A 24849-nucleotide genomic window follows, 5' to 3' on the forward strand; every position below is an offset into this window, starting at 1 on the left:
CGGCACCGTTTCAAAAGTACCGGTTTGGTACTGGTATCGGATAAAACCTAAACGATACCCATCCCTAGTTAAGCATGCCTCTTAGATTTATTAGTTGGAATATTAGAGGTATGGGCAACCCTGTTAAGTGATCTAAGGTTTTCACTCACTTGAAACATCAAAATTCTGATATAGCATTTTTACAGGAGACTCATCTTCGCATTAAAGATCGTTATAGGTTCGAAACACCGAGGAGACCGAGCTTTCGCTGTTGTGGCCCCCAAACTATGGAACAAACTGCCCCTCCATATTAGGCAGGCCCCAACACTTGAAATGTTTAAATCACTTTTAAAAACACACTTTTTTTCAAAGGCCTTCTAGGAGTGTTATCAGAGCCAGTTTGTAGTCAATTTTTAGTCAGCTGTTGGTCATTCTTAATCTTTTTACTTTGTTAATCTTATTCATTGTATATCTTATTGTTTATTCTACTCATGTTGATTTATTTTTATCTTCTTTTTCAATTATATATTTGTTTTGTTTATTGATTTCATTGTATGCTTAAAGTATGGTTTTAACTGCTACCTCTGTTTTATTATTGGAAAGCACTTTGGTCAACTTTGTTGTTTTTAAAAGTGCTATATAAATAAAGTTGGATTGGATTGGATAGGTTATATTGCCCTTGGGTGGGTCAGCTCTTTCACTCAAATTTTAATTGAAAAGTTAGAGGAGTGGCCATTCTCATTAATAAGAAAGTTCAATTCTCTTTGTTATCACTGATAGGAATGGTAGATACATCATTGTTGCTGGTACTCTAATGCAGAAAAAGATTTTGTTGGTAAATGTATATGCCCCGAATTTTGATGATGCTGAATTTGCTAATACATTGCTGAGTAACATCCCCTTTTTGAATACTCATTTTGTTAGGTCTGTGTTTCCACAAGCCCCGCTGGTTCAGAAACTTATTCTCGTTAACGACAAAAGCAAGACGAACATCTTTTACTAGCTAGCAAGGGAGGCCCCAGCCGGTGTCTCAGAAAGCACTCTGAATCCTACCGCAATAACCCCAACGACGGCCTCGCTTGCTGCCTTTTATTGGGAAAACAGTTCACACAATACACATCACAGCAAAGCAACGCCCACCATAAAACCCCCCAAATGGTTCTAAGACAAGGCACTATGTGTGTGTATGTGTAAACATCTGTATGCATGTGAGAATGTGTGTGTGTATGTGAGAATGTGTGTGTGTGGAACAACATTTAGTATGATGATCTGGGAACAACACCAGCACGACGATATCAGATCGTGCATTCCGTTACTCCCCAACACTGGCTATGGTTTGAAAATACACCCCACCCCTAACGGCTGCGCCTCCCGAAAAATTTTGTCAGGGCTCTTATCTCACTTCTTTATTTCAAACAATCAACAGAAAATTTCACAGTCATATTTTTATATAAGGTTTTTAAGGCGTTGGTGTTAATTTTTAAGTAACATGAGCCCAGCGGCAGCAGCAACGCTAGGCTAACACTAACAAGCTAGCAAGATTATAAACCTGGTGCTAAACTAAGAGAAGCCAAAAAATCTGTTTGAATAAGAGTAAACATTTACTTACCAAGTCAGTGTATCAGGTAAAGATCCACAGCAATGACAACAATAATATCTTGAGCTGACGCTTTTCCAGGTTTGCTCAACATATTCCAGAAAAAAGTGCTGGCACCATGAACATGCGGACTGATCCATGATAGGGAGGAGGACGGTAGTGACGGGGCATTTTCAAAAAACATCTTTCATCCTTCCGCACTGAGAAGCAAAACTTCCAGCTTACTTAGTTTTTCTAAGTTAAGACAACTCAAATAAATTGAGTTGATCAGCGTTTTTGCATAAAAAGTACTGGTAACTTACTTAAATTGAGTTCTAATAACAAATTGATTAAAAATTGAGTTCAGCCTACTTAATATTTTTAATTAAACACAATATTAGATTTTACAGTAATTACACAGTTATTACTAATTAGTTATTATTTAATTATGTCAATCACATACAACAAATAAACAGGCCACCTTCCCATGGTCTGAAGGGTGTTTTTATGGTGGTAATGCTGTGAGCTGGTTCCCTCAGATAAGGTTTGGGGGTAACTCAGAGCTGGCAAACCACAGTTTATGGAAAAATTATGATGGGTTATCCAATTTTGAAGTCACCAACTGCTTTACTTAGACTAACATAATTCTTGACTTGGACTATCCCACCTTAAGAAGTCCTTATATTCTCCTAACAAATTCCCTCTCTGCTTTTTAATAATATTGGCTTAAATTACTTACTTTCATTTACAGTCAATAGTTAAGCAACTATACACAAGAGATTTGTATCCATACATTCATTTCATTTCTGTTTCTCATGTATGGATGGCTGTTTGTATATGTTTGTGACAGTGTATAATTTTGCATCCTTGTATGCACAGGTACATCCATCCATCCATCCATTCACTTCCGCTTATCCTTTTCAGGGTCGCGGGGGGTGCTGGAGCCTATCCCAGCTGTCATAGGGCGAGAGGCGGGGTACACCCTGGACAGGTCGCCAGTCTGTCGCAGGGCCAACACACAGGGACAGACAACCATTTGCACTCACATTCATTCGAACATTCACACCTAGTGACAATTTGGATTATCCAATCAACCTATCCCCACAAGCTGCATGTCTTTGGACGGTGGGAGGAAGCCAGAGTACCCGGAGGGAACCCACGCAAACACGGGAAGAACATGCAAACTCCACACAGAAAGACCCTGGCCTGATGGTGGAATTGAACTCAGGACCTTCTTGCTGTGCGGCAACAGTGCTAACCACCGTGCCACCGTGCTGCCTTGCACAGGTACATATTTTTGTATATATGTGTGTGTTTTCTGTTTTTCCATCCTTGTTGCATGTCCTTGTCCCGTGCTGTTGTTGCTTTGTAGAAAATAAAAAATTTAAAAAGGATGCAAAATTATGTGCAATTTCAGTATTTGAGTGTGGAGATATTGTGTGTTGTAAAAAAAAGAAGCAGCAAGGTCAGGTTAGAAGGTTTTCTTAATGCTATTGTCATCAGTTCGGCTGGAGCCTATCTCCACCGAAATGGAGTACACTGTGGACAGATAGGCACATAAACCTGAATTTAGATTAGATTAGAATTAAACTAGCATTTGTGCGAGGAAGCTGCAGTACCATCACATCACACCAGTAGATGAAAATTCAGCTGTGTTTGTTTGGTGTAATTTGATCCAAATTCAGCCCAAGATCAATGTCTCTTTTGAACATGTATAGGTCTAATACAGCTCTCAAAATATCATGTCACTTACCTCACTGAACTCATTAAAAATGCTGAAAAATGTTGGTTGAAAAATAAAATATGTAGAGGTCGTTTTTTAGACTGAGGTCCATATTCTTTCACCAAAAAAATACTTCTAATTCAATGTGTAAACCTAAAATTAAAAGAGAATTATTAGAATTAGATTTAGTTTTACTTGTATCAAAAATCTATGAAGGGGTCTTAAGAGTGCTATGATAGTATTTCCTAATCAATTTTTTGAAAAGAAAAATTAGAGTAGTTGATTAGAGTAGTATATTTAAAAATCAAGATAGGCAGGGTTTGTTCAATGTCTTTAATTGAAGCTTCTTTAGTTTATCATGATAGACTTGTGAAGAACCTGCTTCAGAAAGAAAAAGGTGATATTAATATTATATTTTTTTATAGGGACAGTTCTTTAAATAATTTTAAATGTGTGTATCAGGATCACTTAGAATTTTTACCATAATTATCCAATACAATACAAACAGAATACATACAATAATAGAATACAATATATACAAGAAATATATTTAAATATTGACTGGTAAAGGTGACCAAAGAGGACATTTTCACACATCTTATATTTCATGAATGCCAGGTGAGGTGATGATTTCCTGATTATCACTTTCATTTTTTTTCACTCTCAGAGTCAGAAGCTGAGGAGATGCTTCATGGATTAAAACTTGATCTCATTGATATTAATAACTTACAGTATGACTTTATCACAGGACTTACATTATAAATTGACAACCAATGACACCTTTGTTGGAAATTATGTTAAAGTTTATATTGATAGATAACATAAAGGTTAATTTCAATTTTAGTTACTTCTAAATCATGGTATGATTGCTCTTCATCAGAAGCTCCTCGTGGATTTTCAGTTGGAACAAAGTCCTTTTTCATACCCAGTCACAGGAGACATTTCCTCAAGTTATTTCACAAGAGCATCAGCGCAGATGTTATTGCTGGCCTGACAGGAGCCATGACAGCAGCACCATACAGGAAGCAGTGAGGAGACTGATCTTGTGGCTCACTCCATGTGACACTTTTGTAAATGTTGAGAAAAAGAAAAAAAGGCATTTCTTTCAGAAACTGTTCTGTAATATAGTAATATGTTTGACATGATTGAATTAAATATATCTTACATATGCCGTCCACAAGAATAGAACTGATATCAATGTTGAAGGGTGTTATCTTGGCTGCATCAATCAAAACTTGTGCAATCTCTTTTGCATTAGGGACCAGTGACATTGCAAATCCAATGTCCATGTTATTGATAATGGATCCCTTACTGTGAAAGGAAAAACCGAAAACTTAGTTTTGTTTCCTTTATTTACTTGAAATATTTGTAAAATTATATACCATAAACAATTTACCTGAATGCAGTCACATTGATGGAGCGGAATGAAGGAAATCTGGCCAGGTAGAAAGGTTTAAGCTGCAGAAAAATGAGTAAACACACTGTAAGTATGTATGCTTTGCTTTTTGGGATTGTGCTTCTTTACTACAATGTCAATTGGGACATATTATTAGGACTATGTAATATCATAGTGCAACATATATACATAATAGTGTTTGGGGGGTTCTGGTCACCCAGCTACCCATTTCTTGAATGGCTAGCATAATACAGGTTACAGGTCACCTTTATGTTTTATCTTTTTTCTTTAAACACTTGCAAAAGCATGGCAATGAGTTGGAAAAAATAGAAACACAGTATTTACTGTGGAATTTTAGTTCAGTTTAGATCATGGTGGAAATGTTTTTGATATATAGTTTATTGCATATAGTGTATATCATTTTTGTTTATCTCAATTTGTATAATCTTATAAACAATGGAGAAATTGTTGACTTTAGGAGGGGATTCATAAATGTATGGATAGAAAAGATGGCCATACATTTTTTTAATGGTATCAAAATACTGTTATATGACAATATAAGTATATACTCTGCAATTATTCACAATACATACACTTAAGTATTATTTAACTACTAGAAGAAAACTTACTGCTGTCTCTATCAGTGAAGCTCGTTCTTTAAAAGCTGTGGATGATGATGTCAGCAAGTCAGTTATAAATATCCCATTAACAGATCTGAATTGCACTGCCTTTTTTTGTACTGGCTCAGCAGTTGTAGTTGTTACAGCTTTAGTGGTTGTGGGAGTTGCTGTAGTTGCAGTTGCTGCAGTTGTAGTTGCTGCAGTTGTAGTGGTTGTAGGAGTCGCTGTAGTTGTAGTTGTTGCAGTCAAAGTGGTTGTAGGAGTCGCTGTAGTTGTAGTTGTTGCAGTCAAAGTGGTTGTAGGAGTCGCTGTAGTTAAGGAAGTGTTGCTTGAACAAACAGTTCTGGGATATTATGAATTTTAAAATATGAGAATATCAAATATTGCTTACCTGGGTCACTGACAATAACAGACTCTTTGCTAATGTTGAAGGTCGTTATGTTTGAAACTGCACTGATCAAAACATTTTCAATCTCAGTGTTATTAGGCACTGATATAGATGCAAAGTCAATATTAACGTCACTGATGATGGATCCATTTCTGCAAAATAGAAAACATTGTTTACTTGCATTCAGTTATCGCAAATATTTATAACTATCATAAAACATTTGGTATATTGCATCAGTATGTAAAAAATAAATTGCCTGAATCTGATCACTCTCATTGAGCGGAATGAAGGAAATGTTGTCTTGTAGAAAGGTTCGAGCTGCAGAAACACACACAATCACTGATCTTTGAGTGTGTATGCATAAGTGAGTGTAAACATTTAAATATTGCTTGACTTCAACAGCAAAACTTACTGTTAACACTGTCTGTCTGGCTCTTTCTGTAAATGCTGAAGATGATGAGTTCTCTAAGTCAGGTGTAAATGTTGCTCCAACATCTCTGAACTGCAACTGCTTTGTTGTTACAGCCTCAATAGTTGTAGTTCTTACAGTTGTAGTGGTTGTAGGAGTAACTGTGGATGCGTTTGTTGGGGTAGTGATGATTGGTGTTGTAGCATTCACAGGTGTAGTTGAAGCTGTTGTAGACACTGTAGTTGTATTTGTTCCTGGTGTGGTGTTTGTAAGATTTGCTATGGTTGCGTTTGTAGGGGTAGTCATCATTGGTGTTGTAGCATTCACAGGTGTAGTTGAAGCTGTTGTAGACACTGTAGTTGTATTTGTTCCTGGTGTGGTGTTTGTAAGATTTGCTATGGTTGCATTTGTAGGGGTAGTCATCATTGGTGTTGTAGCATTCACAGGTGTAGTTGAAGCTGTTGTAGACACTGTAGTTGTATTTGTTCCTGGTGTGGTGTTTGTAAGATTTGCTGTGGTTGCGTTTGTAGGGGTAGTCATCATTGGTGTTATAGCATTCACAGGTGTAGTTGAAGCTGTTGTAGACACTGTAGTTGTATTTGTTCCTGGTGTGGTGTTTGTAAGATTTGCTATGGTTGCGTTTGTAGGGGTAGTCATCATTGGTGTTGTAGCATTCACAGGTGTTGTTGAAGCTGTTGTAGACACTGTAGTTGTATTTGTTCCTGGTGTGGTGTTTGTAAGATTTGCTGTGGTTGCGTTTGTAGGGGTAGTCATCATTGGTGTTATAGCATTCACAGGTGTAGTTGAAGCTGTTGTAGACACTGTAGTTGTATTTGTTCCTGGTGTGGTGTTTGTAAGATTTGCTATGGTTGCATTTGTAGGGGTAGTCATCATTGGTGTTGTAACATTCACAGGTGTAGTTGAAGCTGTTGTAGACACTGTAGTTGTATTTGTTCCTGGTGTGGTGTTTGTAAGATTTGCTATGGTTGCGTTTGTAGGGGTAGTCATCATTGGTGTTGTAGCATTCACAGGTGTAGTTGAAGCTGTTGTAGACACTGTAGTTGTATTTGTTCCTGGTGTGGTGTTTGTAAGATTTGCTGTGGTTGCGTTTGTAGGGGTAGTCATCATTGGTGTTATAGCATTCACAGGTGTAGTTGAAGCTGTTGTAGACACTGTACTTGTATTTGTTCCTGGTGTGGTGTTTGTTAGATTTGCTATGGTTGCGTTTGTAGGGGTAGTCATCATTGGTGTTGTAGTGCTCACAGTTGTAGGTAAAACCACTGTAAATGCCAAAAAATGAAAAGAGGTGTTGCTTGAACAAAACAGTTCTGAGATATTATGAATTAAAAAAATATGATAATATTAAATAGTGCTTACCTGGGTCACTGACAATAACAGACTCTGTGCTAATGTTGAAGGTCGTTATGTTTGGAGCTGCATTGATCAAAACATTTGCAATCTCAGTGTTATTAGGCACTGATATAGATGCAAAGTCAATATCAACGTCACTGATGATGGATCCATTTCTGCAAAATAGAAAACATTTCTATTTGTTTTGCTTGTATTTAGTTATCGCAAATATTTATAACTATCATAAAACATTTGGTATATTGCATCAGTATGTAAAAAATAAATTGCCTTAATCTGATCACTCTCATTGAGCGGAATGAAGGAAATGTTGTCTTGTAGAAAGGTTCGAGCTGCAGAAACACACACAATCACTGATCTTTGAGTGTGTATGCATAAGTGAGTGTAAACATTTAAATATTGCTTGACTTCAACAGCAAAACTTACTGTTAACACTGTCTGTCTGGCTCTTTCTGTAAATGCTGAAGATGATGAGTTCTCTAAGTCAGGTGTAAATGTTGCTCCAACATCTCTGAACTGCAACTGCTTTGTTGTAACAGCCTCAATAGTTGTAGTTCTTACAGTTGTAGTGGTTGTAGGAGTAACTGTGGATGCGTTTGTAGGGGTAGTCATCATTGGTGTTGTAGCATTCACAGGTGTAGTTGAAGCTGTTGTAGACACTGTAGTTGTATTTGTTCCTGGTGTGGTGTTTGTAAGAGTTGCTATGGTTGCGTTTGTAGGGGTAGTCATCATTGGTGTTGTAGTGCTCACAGTTGTAGGTAAAACCACTGTAAATGCCAAAAAAAATGAAAAGAGGTGTTGCTTGAACAAAACAGTTCTGAGATATTATGAATTAAAAAATATGATAATATTAAATAGTGCTTACCTGGGTCACTGACAATAACAGACTCTGTACTAATGTTGAAGGTCGTTATGTTTGGAGCTGCATTGATCAAAACATTTTCAATCTCAGTGTTATTAGGCACTGATATAGATGCAAAGTCAATATCAACGTCACTGATGATGGATCCATTTCTGCAAAATAGAAAACATTGTTTACTTGCATTCAGTTATCGCAAATATTTATAACTATCATAAAATATTTGGTATATTGCATCAGTATGTAAAAAATAAATTGCCTGAATCTGATCACTCTCATTGAGCGGAATGAAGGAAATGTTGTCTTGTAGAAAGGTTCGAGCTGCAGAAACACACACAATCACTGATCTTTGAGTGTCTATGCATAAGTGAGTGCAAACATTTAAATATTGCTTGACTTCAACAGCAAAACTTACTGTTAACACTGTCTGTCTGGCTCTTTCTGTAAATGCTGAAGATGATGAGTTCTCTAAGTCAGGTGTAAATGTTGCTCCAACATCTCTGAACTGCAACTGCTTTGTTGTTACAGCCTCAACAATTGTAGTTGTTACAGTTGTAGTGGTTGTAGGAGAAACTGTGGTTGCGTTTGTTGGGGTAGTGATGATTGGTGTTGTAGCGTTCACAGGTGTACTTGAAGCTGTTGTAGACACTGTAGTTGTATTTGTTCCTGGTGTGGTGTTTGTAAGGTTTGCTGTGGTTGCGTTTGTAGGTGCAGTCATTGTTGTTGTAGTTGAAGCCACTGTAAATGCCAAGAAAAGGAAACAAAGTGTTGCTTTAACAAACAGTTCTGAGATAATATGAATTAAAATGTGATAATATTAAATAGCGCTTACCTGGGTCACTGACAACAACATTGGTAATGTTGAAGGCTGTTATGTTTGGAGCTGCATTGATCAGAACATTTTCAATGTCAGTGTTATTTGGCGCTGATGTAGATGCAAACTGAATGTAGATGTCAGTGATGATGGATCCATTTCTGCAAAATCAAGCCAAATATTGTTTTACTTGCATTAATTCTTTGTGTATTATGTATTATATGTAGTAATCAAACAAAAAATAAATTACCGGAATCCAGTCACTTCCATTGAGTTGTATGAAGAAAATGTTTTATTGTAGATCGGTTCAAGCTGCAGAAACACAAACAATCAAAGATATGTGAGTCCATATGCTAAAGTGAATGCATGCATTTAACCACTTTTTGACTTCAAGAGAGAAAACTTACTGTTGTCACTATCAGTAATGATCTATTTTTAAATGCTGGAGATGATGAGATCAGCAAGTCAGCTGTAAATGTCTCTCCAACCGATGCGAACCGCAACAGCTTTGTAAAAACTGGCTCAGCAGTTGCAGTTGTTACAGGTGTAGAAAACAAAGAGGAAGAAAAAAGCAGTTAAAAACAAAGTCATTTTTCATGATGCTCTCTTGTTTCTATACATTGGTAAATCTAATTTAAAGTACTCTTTCTGCTGTTTAGCACATTAAATAATTATGTTTATTTCATCATTCTCTGAGAATGATGAAATAAATAACTACACAGACTATATATCAAACTATATCAAATTGAATGTGATATATTAAATATGAATAGCTATATTGCTTTGTTTAAAAAAAAAATCATTTGGGAATCACATGTGTGATTTCTGTTTACTCACTGTTTATTTGGGTTGCTACGACAGATGCTGGATTGATACTGATGTTGAAAGTGTTGTTGGGGTTAGACACCGCTTCAACTAAGGTTTGTTGAACAGCTTCAGCTTCTGGGATTTGTGCAGGTGTTATTGTGTTGTTAAACACAACCTGCACTTCTGCTTCAGTATCAGATGCTCGTGTTCTGGTCCCAGCTTGTCTAAAGAAAAAGAAGAAGAAAACACTCAATTCTTAATGAAATATGTTAAATTAACATTAATTATTTGCAATTACTGTTAATAAGATTAGTGTTGTCATAAATGAACAAAAGTAAAAATCTTACCTGAATGCTATGACAATAACACGGCTGAAAAGCAAACCATATCGAGCTCTATAGATGACTTCATACTGTGTGGAGCAAAGAAGTAGAAATTAATTAATTAATTCAAATCAGCTGGAATCTTAACAACACTTCAAAATGAATCTCAGTATTTTACTCACCACTACTACCACTTCTGTCGCAAGTGCTATAAATTCTGGACTAGTTTTATCTTTGAGTTGAGGCACAAAGGGTTTAACCAAAACTGCTGCAAGAACAACAACTGGTGTACGAACTACCGCCACTGCTGCTGCTGTTGTTGTTGTTGTTGTTGTTGTTGTTGTTGTTGTTGTTGTCGTCATCGTCGTCGTCATCGTCGTTTTTTCTGTTGTTGCCACAGTTGAACCATTTGTTGTTACTGCTGCTGTTGAACCAGTTGTTGTTGCTGGTGTTGAACCATTTGTTGTTGTTGCCGCAGATTGTGTTGTCGTTGCCGCAGTTGAAACAGTAGTTGTTAATCCAGGTGTTGTTATTGAAGCAGGTGTTGTTGTTGCTGGTGTTGAACCAGTTGTCGTTGAAACAGGTGTTGTTGTTGCCGCTGTTGAACCAGTTGTTGTTACTGTTGTTGAACCAGTTGTTGTTGCTGGTGTTGAACCAGTTGTTGTTGAAACAAGTGTTGTGTTTGTTGGAGTTGAACCAGTTGTTGTTGAACCAGGCGTTGTTGCCGCAGTTGAACCAGTTGTTGTTGCTGTTGTTGAACCAGTTGTTGTTGCTGCTGTTGAACCAGTTGTTTTTGAAACAGGCGTTGTTGTTGAAGCAGTTGAACCAGTTGTTGTTGAAACAGGCGTTGTTGTTGCCGCAGTTGAACCAGTTGTTGTTACTGTTGTTGAACCATTTGTTGTTGTTGCCGCAGATTGTGTTGTCGTTGCCGCAGTTGAAACAGTAGTTGTTGATCCAGGTGTTGTTATTGAAGCAGGTGTTGTTGTTGCCGCAGTTGAACCAGTTGTTGTTACTGTTGTTGAACCAGTTGTTGTTGCTGGTGTTGAACCAGTTGTTGTTGAAACAAGTGTTGTGTTTTTTGGAGTTGAACCAGTTGTTGTTGATCCAGTTGTTGTTGTTGAACCAGGTGTTGTTGTTGCCGCTGTTGAACCAGTTGTTGTTGATCCAGGTGTTGTTGTTGAACCAGGTGTTGTTGCTGCTGCTGTTGAACCAGGTGTTGTTGTTGCCGCAGATTCTGTTGGTGTTGCTGCAGTTGAACCAGTTGTTGTTGATCCAGGTGTTTTTGTTGAACCAGGTGTTGTTGTTGCTGCTGTTGAACCAGTTGTCGCTGAACCAGGTGTTTTTGTTGATACAGTTTCTGGTATTGTTGTTGATGCAGTTGAACCAGTTGTTGTTGTTGCCGCAGTTTCTGTTGTCGTTGCCGCAGTTGAACCAGTTGTTGTTGATCCAGGTGTTCTTGATGATCCGGTTTCTGGTGTTGTTGACGCAGTTGAACCAGTTGTTGTTACTATTGTTGAACCACTTGTTGTTGTTGCCACAGATTCTGTTGTCGTTTCCGCAGTTGAACCAGTTGTTGTTGATCCAGGTGTTGTTGTTGCATTAGGTGTTATTGTTGCTGCTGTTGAACCAGTTGTTGTTGCTGTTATTGATCCAGGTGTTGTTGTTGAACCAGGTGTTGTTGTTGCCGCAGTTGAACCAGGTGTTGTTACTGCCGCAGTTGAACCAGTTGTTGTTGCTGCTGTTGAAGCAGGTGTTGTTGAACCAGTTGTTGTTGCTGCAGCTTCTGTTGTTGTTGCTGCAGTTGAACCAGTTGTTGTTGCCGCAGTTTCTGTTGTTATTGATGCAGTTGAACCAGTTGTTGTAGACGCAGTTTCTGTTACTGTTGGGGCAGTTGAACCAGTTGTCGTTGCCGCAGTTGAAGCAGGTGTTGTTGAACCAGTTGTTGTTGCTGCAGATTCTGTTGTTGTTGCCGCAGTTTCTGTTGTTGCTGCCGCAGTTGAACCAGTTGTTGTTGTTGCCGCAGTTGAAGCAGGTGTTGTTGAACCAGTTGTTGTTGTTGCTGCAGATTCTGTTGTTGTTGCCGCAGTTTCTGTTGTTGTTATTGCAGTTGAACCAGTTGTTGGAGCCGCAGTTTCTGTTGTCGTTGCCGTAGTTTCTGCTTTTGCAACAGCAACTGAGCATATGGACAATAACATTTCGTTTTTCCTCTTTCTGAGACCTGTATTATGATTTTTTGTAATGTATTCAGTTACTTACCCAAAATGGTTAACAAAACAGTCAAGCCTCGACCAGCACTCATTGTGGCCTGAAATATTTGACAATGTGCATATTTGTTATTATTGATAAGTGTGTATTCATGGACTTGCTGTTTATTTTTCTCTTTCCAGGCACTTTGCCAATGCATGTTTGGGATCAGTGTCACGGTGAAAAATTAAACTGTTGCCAATCAGACACTTTCCAGATGGTATTGCGTGATTGATCAAAATCTGATAGTACTTTTCTGCATTCATAATTTCATAGGTTTTGACATGATCTCAAACACCATTCACCTGAAATGGACTCAGGTGGATAGGCATAAGTCAAATTGTCTTTGGCATTTTTAGAATATTAAAGAAAATGGAACAAATTTTATTTATTTATTTATTATTTGACAGTAACAAAGTCATTTATACTCCTAGATAAATCTGCCTACATAAGAAGTAGTTGTCTGTTACGCACTGCCTCCACTAACCCCTGCAACCCCCAAAAGTGGAAAATTGTGTACATGGATCTCCAAAAGTTGATTCTGTTCATCTGGACATAGCGTTTTGTGGGAGAAACGTTTCGTCACTCATCCAAGTGACTTCTTCAGTTTCAGCTGACTGCAGGTTTCCCCAATCTTATAAACAGTACATTTGCATAATGACTGACTTTTGGAGATTTACTGTCCTGGATGATTGAGAATGCATCAGGATGTGTACATGGATATTAAAGTGAGACTGGGCTGATGAAAATATGTGTTCTGGGACACAAAAAGAAGGTTGGAAAGTTTCTAATTCAGAAATTTGTGACCAGAAAACAAATCTATATTCTAAAAGTTGTGATATAACAGAAAACAAAGCAACTTCAGTTTATTAATTTAACTTGTTGTTAATTTAAATTGTTTTTTCTAATAATATTATATATTTTGTAGTATATACTATGTCATACAAACTGGAAATAATAATCATGCAATTTTTTAAAACTTTTACAAGGTACTATTTAGATCATTATTAGGAGCCAGTGAAGTAAATTTTTAAGGCTTGGTTTAAGTTTAAAAACACTACCTGCAGTGAGCTTGTATGTAAAAAAAAAAAAAAAACAACCCAAATCACAATAGAACTTTTTTTCCATTATTATTTTAGGTTAAATGTAATAAATGAAAATAAATGACAATAACTAATGCACAATCAATTTCAAATCAAAATGCCTAGCACAAACTCATTACATATAGATCATAGACATAAAAATGTCCTTACCCCAGGGCTGTAATTCTTAGAATCCTTATTATGCCTCTCCTGTGCCTTTCTGATCTCTTCTGTTGCCAACCGTTTGTTCAGGTGTTATATATTTGCTTCACAAGTATGTGATGTGTACGCACAATTCTATTGAAACGTTTTGAACCAGCAGTTGAAGATGAAAAGATTAAAAAAAAAAAATTTTAACATTCCCGAACAGCATTAAGTCAGGTTCATGAGCCAGTCAGCAGCGTTGTTAGTCACCTTTCCACTGACGTGAACTAATCAGATGTCATAACATTATGTCTTTCACAGACTGACCTCTGATCCTTTGAATTAAAATATTTTGGCTCAATAATCCGAAAAGGCATAAAATATATAACAAGACTTCTGAGGTTAACCGTATATATTTCCACAAATCTTTAACAGAATGCTTCATTAAATTAAAGACAAGCAGACAAGCAGATGATATCTATCTTGTAACTTCATCTTTGGCTTTCACCTTGGAACAGTAGACAAGTATTTTCAAAATGCATTCAGTACACATTGCAATGTTATCTTTTTAAACAATCCACTGACTATCAATGTGAGATCTACTGGCCAAAAATGAAACCAGAAATGCACAAAATCCCTGTCTTTATGTTTGTCTGTTTCTCTTCATGTTCACCTCCTTGGGAGCTGAACATCTAAGTCTCTCAAACAGCTACATCTTATCCCTGGAAGGTTCCTATTCATATCAGACATGATGGCATCTTCATTATGTAGAGCTAAAGGTATTTTATGCACCTAGAACACCCTATAAAAGCATCATACCATTTTCATTTGATGACAATAGTATCACATTTATATACACAAAACAGGATTTTTATATATATATATATATATATATATATATATATATATATATATATATAGGATATATTACAATGCAACACATTGCCTGGCATTCACCTTACTATAGACTAAAATGACAGTCTATAGTGTTTGCGTGGGTTCCCTCCGGGTACTCCGGCTTCCTCCCACCGTCCAAAGACATGCAGCTTGTGGGGATAGGTTAATTGGATAATCCAAATTGCCACTAGGTGTGAATGTGAGTGTGAATGGTTGTCTGTCCCTATGTGTTAGCCCTGCGACAGACTGGCGACCTGTCCAGGGTGTACCCCGCCTTTCGCCCTATGACAGCTGGGATAGGTTCCAGCGCCCCCTGCGACCCTGAAAAGGATAAGCGGAAGCGAATGGATGGATGGATGGATGGATGGATCTTGCTTTTCCCAGTTCTAGCTTCACTTGGTTCTGGTTAGTACCCCTGTTTTCCATCCCCTATTAGTTTGAACCCTCCTGTTACATTCTGATCTTTCTCGGTGTGTTTGTTACTCTGCTGTCAGTTCAGCTCAGGAAGTCATAGAATTCATCCTAGGCACCTTATTTAACATAATTGTTTAACATTTTGTTTATTTTTCATGTAGAGTGCTGTGTGGCAGGCAGAAGGGAGGTGGACCCAAAATGCAGGACTCTTGGAGACAGGACTTAAACTCAAAACACAGATTTATTGCTGGAAATCACCCTACATAAGAATGTATTTCACAAAAGAAAAACAAAACCTCAAACACGAAACTAGACTTGACTGGACTGGAGAAACAAAAACTAGAAAAAACAACCAGGACCATAACAAGACCACACAGCAAAATGAGAGCACAATACGATAAAGGGCAAAGGCAAACGCAGGGCTTAAATACACAGTGGAGTAAGCAGGGAATTGGAGACAGGAGGGAAACACAGCTGGGAGAAATTAGAGCTAACGAGACAAGGGAAACAAAACTAGACACACTGAAACGAGACAGGCTTTCAAAGTAAAACAGGAAACATGACAAGCACAGACTTGACACTGAACTAAACCTGCACTAAACACAAGGGCACAAGAACAAAACCTAACTCTACCTAACTAAACTCTTAACCAGAATTGAACTGAAACATAAAATAGTAGTAATCAAAACAGCACAACTAGAGAATCAGAGCATAAATCATATAGAATAATATCAAAATATCAAGAAACTGAAAATGCTGAGTCATAATGAACCAGAACCATGGAAATTTTGTTTATTAGGTTTGTTGTTTTATGAAATAAAACCAAATCATTACTACAGCCACACAAACAATATTTCAAATTCATGTTGTCATTTTTAACAGTTGTCAAAAGTGAAACAAAATAAATATATTTTTAAGGGGTTTTTGTAAGCCAGTTTAACTGGAATCTTGTATTATCTGTTTTGGTAAGCTCCATTCTTCCACAGACCTGTACAAAACTGTTCATTGATTTAACTGGTTCTTGCTTTGGATAATAAAAATCTTCTTGTAGAGTATTCATATCTATCTATACTGAAATCTATTTTTTTATACAAAATGACTGGACTCTTTGTAATAATAATATTTCTAATAAATACAAAGAATAAATCAATCTGTATTTTACAATCAACCAATTAAGACATGTATGCATTCTGACAATATTAGTTCATTCATGCTGCTCTGTTTTGTACCATTTGCAATTTCTTAATCTGTTCCATTGTACCACCAGGCCATACTGGGCAATAATCAGGATTAGACAAAATCAGTGGCTGAACTAATTGCCACTAACAAATTGTTATTCCTTTTTTCTATAAACCTATATCAATGTTAACTTGTGTTGCTAAGTCTGTCATCAAGATGCTTATATTTTAATTTTCATTCATAATCTGTTAATGAAAGGCTCGACATTTATCGCAATTTATATTTGCCATTGTATATATCTCAAGAAAAATCTCAAGAAAAATACCTCAAGAAAAATTCCTAAAGACGACTTAAAGACTACTTAATGAAATTTCCGGAAAACTCGGCTAAGAGAAATTTAGGTTCTGTTGTTGTCATACCAGACATTGATTTTCAAGCTCAATGTACATCTTTTTGCCTCATATACTGTATTTCTTTTTAGGTTTGTACATCTTTCAATAAATCACTACACATGTTATAGTGATATTTTATGGTTGTCATTTGTACTTAGAAACATATAATCAATAATGCTTAGAAATATATAATCGATTGTATATTGATAGAATGTCTCATCCTTAGTAGTCTGCACTCTGTGTGCTTTCCAGAGTGTTCTGGCATACAACAAATGTCCGAGAGAGGTCGTACCTTCTCGTTCTATTTTTTGCTCGTCCCCGTTTTGTGAGTGTGGACGCTTCCTCTCTTTGCTCTTTAAATGCTTTGCTTCTTTTGTTGATTTTTATTGATTTTCATGCTGATTTTTTCCCCATATGAGCTTACCTGCGATAGCTTCTGGACACTTATAGATCATTAGGACTAAAGTGTTCTTTTTTTTTTTTTTTGTCCATTTGATTGACCTTTATTATAATTATGAATTTATTTTATATTCTGTTGCTACAAATGGGACAGACATGACTGGGGGATAGGACAGGGAGAAAGAATGAAAGAAAGAGAGGGAGAGAAAGAAAGAAAACCAAAGGGGAGAAGAGACGGTGAGAAATGGGGGGAAGAAAGAAAAAGAAAAAGAAAAACAAACAAAACACCTGGATCACCTGTATGGAGAAAAAAAACAGAAGAGAAAGCAAACAACAAAGAGCAACATAATAAAAAAAGAAAAAAAAACAGAAGAGAAAGCAAACAAAAAAAGAGCAACATAATAAAAAAACAGCACCATCACAATAAACTAGCTAGCAGTAGATATCAGTAGATACTAAATAATAAACGATATTGTGCAGCACGCAAGATAGACAGCGCACAATGTGCTTTGAGGCAGCAGCCAAGAAAGGTGTAGTCTGCGTCTGTGAACACCCGTGTGTACACCTGTGTGCATACCTGTGTGGATCAGCATGCTTGTATTCCAAAGGTTTCTCCATGTAACGATCTGCTAGGGAGTATTGGGAGCCATAGCCCCGTCCACCAGGGTATGAAGCAGGTATGGAGGAGATCCAGGCCCCAGATATCCAGAGGCCCCAGAGTACAAGGACCCGAGGAGGACCACCAAAGGGGGGGGAACCGTGCCACCCTCCTGGGAAGAGCTGAGTAGAGCCCCAAAGGAGAGGTCACCCGGCAGCTACGGAGCAGAGGCCAGAGGGGGTTGCAGTGGCGTGCCCGCGAGCTCTGCCGGAAGCCAGCTGTGCCAGAGAGGACCGAGCTTCAGGCCCAGAGGCCAGAGGCCTGAGGGCATCCCACCCCCCGGAAGGAGCCCAGCCGGGCCACAGGCGCCAGGAGTGAGCTGGTACATACATGAGCGCCCAGCCCCAGATGACAAGGACCACCAACACACCAACGTCTGAGGGCATCAGCCACCGGCAGGGAGTGTGGTGAGGGGAGATAGGCCTCCGTACTTTAGAGGGCCTGAGATGTACCCAGAGAGGTTGAGTCTAAGACCCAACCTGACATATAGACACAGACGAACAGGCACACGCGGACACAGACGTGCATTCCCACCCCATATGCACAACCAAATACTCGGCACTCACCCAACGTGTAGACAGACACAAATAGACACTGCACAGACAGTCGCACTCCCCAAACATACTCTATATCCCAGGTCCAGGTATCCCCGCCCTCAGAGGGGCAAGCCGCAGCTATACCCAGGAGATGTAACCCTTCTCTCTGGGGTGGAGGCAAGCGGACCACCTCCTTATCTGCAGTAGCAGGGAGGCCCCGCATCCCAGACCCCAGTCTGACGGCCAGCACCTCCTCCCAGCCTAAAGGACTGACTATCTAGGACTAGGACTAAAGTGTTCTTAACAGAAACAGCAACATTTTTATAGTTACCTTATCGTCAGCGCTCCCTGTGTCTGTGGCCTACACACAGCTGAAGCCTGATTACATCGTCTGGGCACCAAACAGCCTCAATAGCCTGGAAAGGTGCTAACCACTAGGCTAACTAGCAACAAGATGCCTTCCCTCTCCACAGATGACTACCACAGCCTCCTGCAGAAGATTGTAGTACTGGAGACAAAAATTCATCGCTTAGAAGTAAACGTGGAGGTAAATGGACTGTGTGGAAATGAAACAACCTTGCCTTTGATTCAAAACAATGGCGATGAGCAAGCTAGTACACAGCTAAGGAGCACAGATAACATGACCAAGAAAGTAGACTCTGTGCATTATTATAAATCCTCAAGTGATAATCCCCCCTTGGACTGTCTTGGTGCAAAACCAAGACATAAATCATGTCTCCTGGAAGGGGGAGGACGTATCACGGGCAGAGCACAGCGAGCTGAAATCTCTGAAACCGACTGGCCTTCACTTCCTACGAGACAGAGAAGCTCTTCTACCCCTGTATACGAGAGGAAACAGGACTGGACAACCGTGAATAGGAAGGTTAACAACAAACCTCAAAACCACTGAATGTGAAACTGCAGAACAGATTTGCTCCACTATAAAGGGACCCTGGATCTTCATGATTTGGACAACTACGGGGGATGATTACACTGTTGCGGTCAGACGGCAGAAGGTCTGTTATGATGTGTTTGCTAACAACTAGCCGAACTTATTCAATGAAAGACACTATTTCTGACTGTAGGAGGGGGGAAATGGCAAGGTATGAGACAGTAGACTGGAAGAGTATTACTGTGAAGCTGCAGGTGGATATGGAACTGGGACCGACGGTGTTACAATTATGCGCGAAGACGAGATATAGATCTGAGCCGCAGTTATGTATGGATCGGAAAGAACTGTATAGCTATGAGTGGTTTTTCAAAATATGTTGTGAAATACTTGGGTATGTCATAAGGATAACAGACATTCAAAGAATACTCAATCACAATGACTGAAGATTCGGATTACAAATTACATGATTTTGAAAATAATATCGATCCAGAAAGGAATGTGCTTAATGCAATTAATGTTACATGCGAGTATTATACTGAGAATCAATTTAGGGATAATGTTGACCTAGGCAATACATTTTCATTAATTCATTTCAACTGTAGAAGTCTCTATAAAAGTTTTGTTCTGATCTATGATTTTTTGAATAGTCTGAAAGGCAAGTTTAAAGTGATAGCACTATCAGAAACATGGATAGATGAGGAAAGGGGTTGGGACTTTCACATTGATGGGTATGAATTACATCATATAAATAGATCTAATAAGAAGGCAGGAGGTGTGGCACTTTTTGTTGATAGTGATTTGAAATGTAAACAGGTTGAATATATGTCTGTGGCTATTGATGATTTAATGGAGTGTGTGACAGTAGAAATAGAAAGGGAAAGAAAGAGTAATATAATTGTTACTTGTATGTATAGAAGGCCTGGGACACTGATACAAACATTCACAGATGTAGTAGAAGATTTATTGAACAAGGTAAAGGGAAATAAGACATTATGTATTTGCGGTGATTATAATATTGATTTTTTTAAAATGTCCAATCATAAGGCATCATCAGATTTTTTTGAGTTATTATTTGGAAGAGGGTTTTACCCTCTGATTACTAAACCTAGTAGAATAACTGAAAAGTCAGCTACTTTAATCGATCACATTTTCATTAATTGCTTGGAAAGCAACATTATAAGTGGACTTGTCATAAATGACATAAGTGATCATTTACCTGTTTTTGTTACTTTAGATTATAAAATGACACAAAAGGAGGAAGTGTGTGTGGACAGATATATAAGAATTAGAAATGATGATGCAATAAATGAGTTCAGGCAAGATCTTATGAAAGAAGATTGGAATGAGGTTTATGTAAATGACGTTAATGCTGCATACGAGGCATTCTTAAATACTTATTTGGTTTTGTATGAAAATCACTGTCCACTGGTATTATATAAGCAAAAGAAAAAGAAAACTACTGGTAAACCATGGATGACAAAAGGACTAGAAAATGCATGTAAAAAGAAAAATAAATTGTATAGAGATTATATAAAACTTAGAACAAAGCCTGCTGAAATGAAATATAAAGATTATAAAAATAAGTTAGTATTAATTATCAGAAAGGCTAAGAAAGAGTATTATAATAAATTATTTTACAAAAACAAAAATAATGTTAAGGGTACGTGGAATATCTTAAAAAACGTATTGGGTAATAAAAAATACATCTTTAAATGTACCTACTTACTTTAATAAGAAAAATAAGGTCGTACGTGATATGAATGAAGTGGTAAATGAATTTAATTCTTTTTTTGTAAATATTGGGCCTAACCTGGCAAACTTAGTTAGAAAACAGGATGATTCGGAATGGAAAGGAGACAGCAGAGTGGTACGGTCTATGTTTTTAGGGGAAATCACTGAAAAAGAAATCATAGCTATTGTAGCAGAATCTAAAAACAAGACATCCACTGACTGTGATGGGTTAGACATGGTCATTGTAAAAAAGACCTTGGATTGTATAACCAGACCTCTCTGTTATATTTTTAATCTCTCATTTTATTCGGGTGTATTTCCTGACCGAATGAAAGTGGCAAAAGTTATCCCTCTTTATAAATCGGGAGACAGACATAGTTTTAATAATTATAGACCAATATCATTGCTATCACAGTTTTCTAAAGTGCTTGAAAAACTCTTTGCACAAAGATTTGATAGTTTCATTGAAAAACATCAACTGTTAAGCGAAAGTCAGTACGGATTTCGACGGAACAGATCAACAACAATAGCATTAATGAGTACTATTGAAGACATTTCATCAGCAACACATCATAATAAATATACTATAGGGGTATTCATTGATTTAAGAAAAGCTTTTGACACTCTGCAACACTCCATCTTGATTTCTAAGTTAAGAACTTATGGTTTGAGAGGAATAGTATTGAACTGGTTAAGCAGCTATTTAGATAATAGGTTTCAGTATGTGCAGTGTTTAGGCAATTCATCTGATAGAATGAAAATAGAATGTGGGGTCCCTCAAGGTTCTGTTTTAGGACCAAAACTTTTTAATTTATATATAAATGACATTTGTGATGTGTCAAAAATGTTGAATTTTTTTTTGTTTGCAGACGATACAAATTTTTATTGTTCCGGAGAGAACTTGAAAGAATTGGCTAAAATTATGGTTATTGAAATGAAAAAAATTAAAAAATGGTTTGATGTAAATGAGTTATCACTGAATCTGGAAAAAACAAAGTTTATGATATTCGGAAACCGTGTAAAGGAGGAAGAGATAGCATTATCTGTACAGGGAGTATTAATTGAAAGAGTGACAGAATTCCGTTTTCTGGGTGTAATAGTGGACGACAAGTTAACATGGAAATCACATATTGAACATGTTAAAAAAAAGTTGGCTAAAAGTATTTATATCCTGGGTAATGTTAGACATATATTAGATTACAAGACAATGAGAATATTATATTTTTCATTGTTTCTACCCTATCTGAGCTATTGTGTTGAAGTATGGGGGAATACATACGTGACTAATATGAAACCATTATATTTATTACAGAAGAGAGCGCTTCGAATTATGCATAATGTTAAATATAGAGAACATACTAATAGTTTGTTTATAAAATCTAAATTGTTAAAACTAGAAGACATAGTGAAATTACAGACTTTAACTATTATGTTTAGGGCAAAAATTAAAACACTACCTCTTAAGTTACAAAGTTTATTTGTATTGTGTTCAGAGAATGGGGATGGCAGAAGGAAGTTTTATTTTAAGCACCGGTTTGCTCGAACCACACAAAGGCAAATGTGTCCAACAGTCATAGGCATTAGAAACTGGAATTCTCTCAGTGATCATCTTAAGTGTTGTATAAATGTTTCTCAATTTAAAATCTGCTATAAGAATAAAATGATAAACCAAGATGAAGAAGTTGAAAAGAATAGAATTTAATTGTAGAAAAATGGTCCTTTTAGTTTGATACTTAGTGGTATTGTTCATTGTTGAGTATATTGTTCTGTTTGCTTTGTTTTGTTTTGTTATGTGCATAAAATTGTCATAGTGTAATTTTGGTTGCCTACTTGTATTACCACAGATAGGGGGCAGGTATCAATAAGAATTTATTCTTCTTCCTGCTCCTTTTCATGCATGGAAACAGTGTTACTTTAATTGAAAGGAAGGTTGTGTATGGGAATGCATTACTGCTGTACCATGTGTGAAACAAAAAAATAAATAAATAAATAAATATCGGACAACCATCCATCTAAAAGTAGCAAAGTAAGGTCTGAATATCTGTTGAAAAGTAAAAGGCCACAGGGAAAGCTAAAGGCTCTGCCTGAAACTCTGATTGTGGGTGACTCTGCTGTAAAGGATGTACAAAGGATGTGCGGTAAGAACACTAAAGTCCTCTGCTTTCCTAAGGATATGGTCAACAACCTGAAGGAGAGAATTCTTCAAATTGCAGATGAATATCCAACTGTGACAAACATTGTTCTGCATACAGGATCAAACAATGTGTCCAAACAACAGTCGGAGGTTCTGAGACGGGACTTTACTGGATTATTAAATACTGTAAACTCTCTGAATGCAGCTGTATTCGTCAGTGGACCTGTACAGCCCGTCAGAGGAGGAGACGAGAGATTCAGCAGGTTGTTTGCACTGAATAAATGCCTTATATCAGCATGTACTGACCACTCAATTTTTCATAAACAATTTTAATATTTTTTGGGAACGCAGGCATCTGTTTAAAGCAAATGATTTAATTTTAACAAGTCAGGGGTGAAACTGTTCACCTCCAACTTGTTTTATTCCATACGTCATCCATCTGTGCTTGGTGCCAAGACTGAGATAAATGAGGAGTTATCTCATAAAGAGGAACAAACAGTACTGCAAGAACAGACAGCCCAGCAGAAACCTTGAGGAGGAGCCTCATCTGCCCCCACCCGGGAAGAGCCTCAGAAAGGAGAGACATCTGAGGCAAGAAGAGGGTTCCCTATTTGCCTCCAACTCTCTCAACAACACCAACGACCAGGACCAGGACCAGGGACCATGATCTTCCCCAGTCCCCCAAACCCCTGACAGGCCATCACCCTCCTCCACCTCCCTTTCTCCCTCCTCCCCACACCTGAAATTCACTGAGAAGATGATGGAGCGGGTCAATGCTGGGATCAGATCTCCCCCCCGGCCCAATCCCTTTTTGTCCCCCATAAACCCCCCACCCGAGCAGCCAAAGGTTTGCCATCGAGCCCCATCCTCAACAGAGCAATCGAAGTCACATTGCCCAGCCTCGCCCCCCTTAGTTCCTCCTTACCACCTTCATGCTCTGTCTCCGCAGTCTGATGTGTGATTATGGCAGTGGTGACTTTTCCCAGGAGAAGCTGGGACCCTGTTTACTAGAAGGTTTTAAAATTTCTGTACTTTTAGGTGACAGAAGGAGACATGTGGCCTGGTCAAAAAACAGAGAGCTGCACTCTAAAAGACCTTTAAACATAGTAAACATACCTTGTGTGCCACAGACTGCTCCCAAACACGAGGGGACAAATAATACCTCTAAAACACTTAAGCTGGCTTTATTAAACGTTAGATCTTTAGCTGTCCATCCATCCATTCACTTCCGCTTATCCTTTTCAGGGTCGCGGGGGGCGCTGGAGCCTATCCCAGCTGTCATAGGGCGAGAGGCAGGGTACACCCTGGACAGGTCGCCAGTCTGTCGCAAGGCTAACACACAGGGACAAACAACCATTCGCACTCACATTCATTTGCACATTCACACCTAGTGACAATTTGGGTTAGCCAATTAACCTATCCCCACAAGCTGCATGTCTTTGGACGGTGGGAGGAAGCCAGAGTACCCGGAGGGAACCCACGCAGACACGGGGAGAACATGCAAACTCCACACAGAAAGACCCCGGCCTGATGTTGGAATTGAACTCAGGACCTTCTTGCTGTGCGGCAACAGTGCTAACCACCGTGCCACCGTGCTGCCCTAGATCTTTAGCTGGGAAAACATTTTTAATTAATGATTTAATCACTGAGCACAGCCTTGATTTTATGTTTTTAACTGAAACTTGGTTGGACCAAAGTAACAGTGGAGCTGTTCTCATCGAGACGACCCCTCCTAACTACAGTTTTATCAGTGAGGTCAGGGCGAGCAGGAGAGGAGGAGGGGTTGCTGTCTTATTTAATGAATCATTTCAATGTAAGCAGCTATCTCCTGGAAGTTTTCAGTCTTTTGAATATGTGGCTTTACAGCTGAAGGCCCCATCCAAAG

The 24849-nt window shown here is 38.1% G+C and overlaps 1 protein-coding gene and 1 pseudogene across 1 annotated transcript; one reads left to right on the top strand and one right to left on the bottom strand.

Moving 5' to 3' along the window:
• Positions 1-4142: 4142 nt before the first annotated feature.
• On the bottom strand, positions 4143-7615 carry LOC146675106 (uncharacterized). Its single transcript, XM_085401134.1, has 8 exons — positions 7596-7615; positions 7004-7371; positions 6095-6954; positions 5463-5637; positions 5304-5413; positions 4675-4736; positions 4446-4589; positions 4143-4348 (listed from the first exon to the last, which is right to left on the bottom strand). Exons 1-8 carry the CDS (start codon positions 7613-7615, stop codon positions 4258-4260), a joined length of 1830 nt encoding a protein of 609 aa, XP_085257260.1. The 3' UTR covers positions 4143-4257.
• Positions 7616-22961: 15346 nt separating this feature from the next.
• Positions 22962-23925, top strand: LOC146675107 (uncharacterized; annotated as a pseudogene).
• The last annotated feature ends 924 nt before the right edge of the window (positions 23926-24849 follow it).

Source organism: Rhamphochromis longiceps, linkage group LG3 (genome assembly GCF_057381845.1).
Source record: "Rhamphochromis longiceps isolate RC_006_pf linkage group LG3, R_longiceps_female_GT1.1, whole genome shotgun sequence".
NCBI classification, from domain to species: Eukaryota; Metazoa; Chordata; class Actinopteri; order Cichliformes; family Cichlidae; genus Rhamphochromis; species Rhamphochromis longiceps.

Coding starts and splice junctions, on each gene's coding strand:
- LOC146675106 (XM_085401134.1), bottom strand. CDS start 7,615: ATGGATCCATCATCAGTGAC. Junction 7,372..7,595: donor ATGGATCCATCATCAGTGAC/GTTGATATTGAC, acceptor TGGCATTTACAG/TGGTTTTACCTACAACTGTG. Junction 4,349..4,445: donor TCTATTCTTGTGGACGGCAT/ATGTAAGATATA, acceptor CTCAACATTTAC/AAAAGTGTCACATGGAGTGA.